This window comes from Penaeus chinensis, chromosome 17 (genome assembly GCF_019202785.1).
Source record: "Penaeus chinensis breed Huanghai No. 1 chromosome 17, ASM1920278v2, whole genome shotgun sequence".
Lineage (NCBI taxonomy): Eukaryota > Metazoa > Arthropoda > Malacostraca > Decapoda > Penaeidae > Penaeus > Penaeus chinensis.
This window is the reverse complement of record NC_061835.1, coordinates 13033637-13038636: the sequence shown is the minus strand read 5'-3', so window position 1 is coordinate 13038636 and position 5000 is coordinate 13033637. Positions and strand designations below refer to the sequence as shown.

At 47.5% G+C, this 5000-nt stretch overlaps 1 protein-coding gene across 1 annotated transcript in view; it reads right to left on the bottom strand.

The window, feature by feature from the left end:
* Window positions 1-5000, bottom strand: part of LOC125034056 (protein Skeletor, isoforms B/C-like) — a 7204-nt gene that overhangs the window by 1537 nt on the left and 667 nt on the right. Inside the window, exons 2-5 of the mRNA XM_047625697.1 lie at window positions 2365-2538; window positions 1855-1930; window positions 1391-1511; window positions 243-408 (exon numbers count right to left, since the gene is read on the bottom strand). Coding sequence (XP_047481653.1) covers window positions 243-408; window positions 1391-1511; window positions 1855-1930; window positions 2365-2538 — 537 coding nt within the window. The remainder of the gene's footprint in view (window positions 1-242; window positions 409-1390; window positions 1512-1854; window positions 1931-2364; window positions 2539-5000) is intronic.

Genomic DNA, 5000 nt, shown 5'->3' with positions numbered 1-5000 from the left:
CATTATTAGATGAAGTAGCTAAGTGTCGTAAACATGCTCCTGCCCCAAATAAATTCCATAGAATAATTATTTGGCTTCTTTGCATATAGTCACAATATATATATGTATATATATTCATATATATCCATATATATGTGCATATATTTACATATATGTATATGTATATATATCTATCATTGTTAAACCGTATAAAAAAGAGTTTCCAGTAAGTCTTTTAGAAATGAGAGGTCCGCTCGCCCCACCTTGGACCGTGCCGTCGAAGGTGAAGTCATCAATCTTGAAGGTGTTCATGTCGGTGACCCTGACGGCTGATGACCTGACGATGGGTCGGTCGCTCTGGAGACCAGCGGCAACCTGCGGCTCCGGCCACGCCACGTTCTTGGGAATCTTCACATGGCCGAAGTCAATCTGCGGAAGTTCGGACGCGTTATGACTTTGTGTTTTCCGTTGAAAAGGTTAAATTATGTATGTGTATCTATGCATTTACATACATACACATACATACACACACAGATACACACACACACACACACACACACACACATATATATATACACACAGACACACACATATCTTCATACACACAAATACACAAATACGTGTATGTATGGAATATTCAGTGGTTGGGTCAGTGTAAAATTAATGGAAACTGAATATAAGTAGTAAATGAATAAATAATCTCTTTATTATTAACAATTAATGCTTGGAATATGTCATCATTATCTTCATTATCATTACTGTCATTTTCATTACTGCCCTAACCATAATCACTATTATCATTATTATTATTAAGTGCTTCATCTATGTCATCATGATAAGCCATTATGACTTCTATCCTCACTATCACTATCATCACCCTAATCATCATCACAGTGATTATTATGATTGTTATCGTCATCACAATCACCATTATTACCACCATCATTACTACCCTTTCTTTCTCCAATACAATTATTATCATAATTACCATTACTATAATCGTCATGATCACCATCAAGTTGATTATTATTATCACTATCATCATAATCAGTCATCACCATCACCCACTTTCATTTTCACCACCGTTATCATCATCACTCACCATCACTATAATCAGTATCAACATCTATCCAGTCTTCACTATCTTCAGCATAATCATCACCATCATCACCATAATCATCATCAGCCATGACCACCATTCACCATTATTTCAATCCTTTTGGTCATCATCACTAACAACCACTTTCATCATTACCACTATAATCACTACTTTTACCACCATACCACAACACCACCTTCACCATAATCACTCACCACCACCTACCACCACCTAACACCACCTGCCACCTGCCACCTGCCACCTGCCACCTGCCACCTGCCACCTGCCACCTACCACCTGCCACCTACTCACCGAGAACTTCCTACACCACACGGAGATCCACTGGACATCGTTGAGTGACCTTTGACCTTTCTTGGTAACTGGGAATCTGAGCACCAGGTTCTTGTTGCGGTAGGGGCCCAGGACTTGGGTTCTGGGGGGGAGAGGGAGGTTAGAGAATGATGGAGAGTGTGAGGGTGGGGGGTGATGGAGAGTGAGGGGGGGTAGGGTGATGGAGAGGGGGGTGAGGGGAGTGATGAAGAGTGAGGGGGGGTAGGGTGATGGAGAGAGAGGAGTGAGGGGAGTGATGGAGAGTGAGGGGAGTGATGGAGAGTGAGAGGGGTGTGTGCGAGTGATGAACAGCATCATTAAACAGAATAAAAAAAAAACACAATTTCAATATATCACAAATAAATTTACAAATGAAAAGGGGAGACAAGAACTGGATATAAATGCAGTCGACTCCAAAATTTCCATAAACAAGAAAAAACATTTACCTTCCGCGCTCATCGGGAATGATAAATCCGCGGTTCGACGGCTCTGCTTCGCGGTTTCCGGCGAAGAAGAAAGCATCTGGAAGCGCAGGCGGTTGGGTTAATATCACATGTATACACACATCTATCTATGTATCTATGTATCTGTATCTATCTATATAAACACATACACACACATACAGATATACATACATACACACACACACACAGATATACATACATACATACATACACACACACACATATATACATACACACAGAGATATGCATACACACACACAGATATACATACATACACACACACACAGATATACATACACACACACACAGATATACATACACACACACACAGATATACATACACACACACAGATATACATACACACACACACATATATATAGATATATATGGGTGTGCGTGTGTGTGTGTGTGTTAGGTATGTATATGCATAGTATGTGTCTACATGAATCTATTGACTCGCGAAACGGAATCGAGGCCGGCGCCGCCCTTACCCGGTGCCTCCCCGTCGTACGTGAATCCCTCGATGAAGACGGTGATGTTGTCCACGGCGTAAACATCTCCGGTGACGTCATGATGCAGCGTTGACAATCTGCCTATGTACTGGCCTTTGTATGTCTCATCGTTGGCGGCGCTGGCTATGCCCAAGCCTGGTGGTGGAGAGAGAAGGGAAAATGTTTAGTGATTTGGAGTTTTGAATTTTAGTTTTTTTGTGTGTGTGTTTTTCTATTTTTCTGTGTTTAGCTTGTTGTTGTAAATTTGTTGTTTTCGAGGAGGGGAGGTTAAACGAAAGAAAAAATGACAAAAAAATGGATTTTCCTTTGATCTAGTCTTCCATGGTGATTTTTCTCTGCATATATCTCCCATTTCATTTTCGTTCCCAACCCTCCCCATCCCTCTCTTCCTTCTCCCATCCCTCTCTTCCTTCTCCCATCCCTTCCTTCCTTTCCCCCCCTGTCCCTTTCCCATCCCCTCCTTCCCCCTCCCTCCTCCCCTCTCCTTCCCCCTCCCTCCTTCCCCTCCTCTCCCCCCTCCTTCCACCTCCCTTCATCCCACCCTTTCCCCCCCTCCTTTCCCCTCCCTCCTTCCCTTCCCTCGCCTGCCCTTCCTGACCCACCGTGAACGCCTTGACCTCTGACCCGCCGATGTCTCCCTTTCCTCAGGTGACTTTCAGGGTACAGTCGTGAGATGCCCTGAATGCGTGAGGGTATTTCGTGCCCAATTCACGCCTCGAAGAGTTTTAACGAGAGAGGGGATGGAGGGAGGGGGGGGAGGTACAGGTGGAGGGAGGGGGAGGAGGGTAGAGAGGGAGGGAGGGGGGAGGTAAGAGGGAAGGGAGAGATAGGAAATGAGAGAGGAGGGAAAGAGAGATAGATAGATGGAGACCGACATACAGAGGCAAATATAGACAGCCAAATAAACAAACAGAGAGAAGAAGAAGAGGGAGAGAAAAGAAAAGGAAAAATAGAGAAGAAAGAGGCAAGAGAGAGAGAGAAAAAAAAGGGAAAATAGAGAAGAAAGAGGCAAGAAAATAATCAAACAAACGGAGAGAAACCAGGCAGCGGCGACATAGACCCAGATAGAGAAAGTCCTTTATAAAGAACAAGAAGCAACACACACGCAAAGAGAAAGGAGAGAGAACAAAGAGAAGAGAAAACCAAGCGATTTAAGCCCACCAGCGATCACGTGCAAGCAAGGTCGTTTTACAACTATAGCCGATCGAAACGAGTCGATTTTGTTTCCTGGGAGTTTCAGTCAGGGTTCGATCCTCTTTAGTAAGGAATCTGAGGGTGATAAACGTCCGTAAGAGGTTCCGAATGTTTCGTTTTTGTTTAGGTTGTTATCAGCTTTTTTTTCCGTTGTGTGTGTGTGTGTGTGTGTGTGTGTACGTGGTGTGTGTGTGTGTGTACGTGCGTGTGTGTGTGTGTGTGTGTGTGTGTGTGTGTGTGTGTGTGTTTGTGTGTGTGTGTGCGTGTGCGTGCGTGTGTGTGTATGTGTGTGTTTGTGTGCGTGTGTGTGTGTGTGTGTGTGTGTGCGTGTGTGTGTGAATATATGAATGATGTATGCACGTATGTATGTGCGAATACATAGCTGAATGAATGGAAGGCGACGAGCGAGCAACAAAGGCGTATCCTCCCCCCTCTCCCCCCCCTCCCCCCCTGGCGCCCCGTCCTTCGTCATCGCCTGCTTCTGCGCGCAACTTTCTTTTCGCCAGAACAAGACAGGGAACATTTCGCGGTTTTTTTTTTTTTCCCCTGTTTCACCTGGCAAGATTATCTGCAACCCGTTACTTCGCTCAATCCCCCTTCTCCCTTCCTTTCCCCTCCCTACCCGTTCCTACCCCTTCTTACCCCTTCCTCCCCCTCCCCACTCTCCTTCCTACCCCTCCCTCCCCCTCCCCACTCTCCTCACTCCCTTCTCCCCTCCCCCCCCCTCCCCCTCCCCACTCTCCTCCCTACCCCTCCCTCCCCCTCCCCACTCTCCTCCATACCCCCCCTCCCCCTCCCCCTCCCCTCTCTCCTCCCTCCCTCCTCCCCTCCCCACTCTCCTCCCTACCCCTCCCTCCCCCTCCCTACTCTCCTCACTCCCTCTTCCCCTCACCACTATCCCCCTCCCCACTCCCCCCTCTCCTCACTCCCTCCTCCCCTCCACACTCTCCTCCCTATTCCTCCCTCCCCCTCCCCACTCTCCTCACTCCCTCCTTCCCCTCACCACTATCCCCCTCCACACTCCCCCCTCTCCTCACTCCCTCCTCCCCCCTCCCCACTACCCCCCTCCCCACTTCTCCTCCCTACCCCTCCTCCCCCTCCCAACTACCCCCCTCCCCACTTCTCCCCCCTTCCCCTACCTCCCTCACTTTCTAACTGACAGAAATGCCAATGATAAACATGTAGCGGAGTGTCACTATGTCAATGGGGTGGGGGGGTGGGTGGGTGGGGGGAGGAAGGGAGGGAGAGAGGAAAAAAAGAGGAAGAGGGGGAGGGAGGGTAAAGAGGAAGAGAGGGAGGGTAGAGAGGAAGGAAGGAAAAAGAGGAAGAGGGGGAGGCAGGGTAAAGAGGAAGAGAGGGAGGGTAGAGAAGAAGGAAGGAAAAAGAAGAAGGGAGGGGAGGAAAGGAGAGAGGGGAGGGGG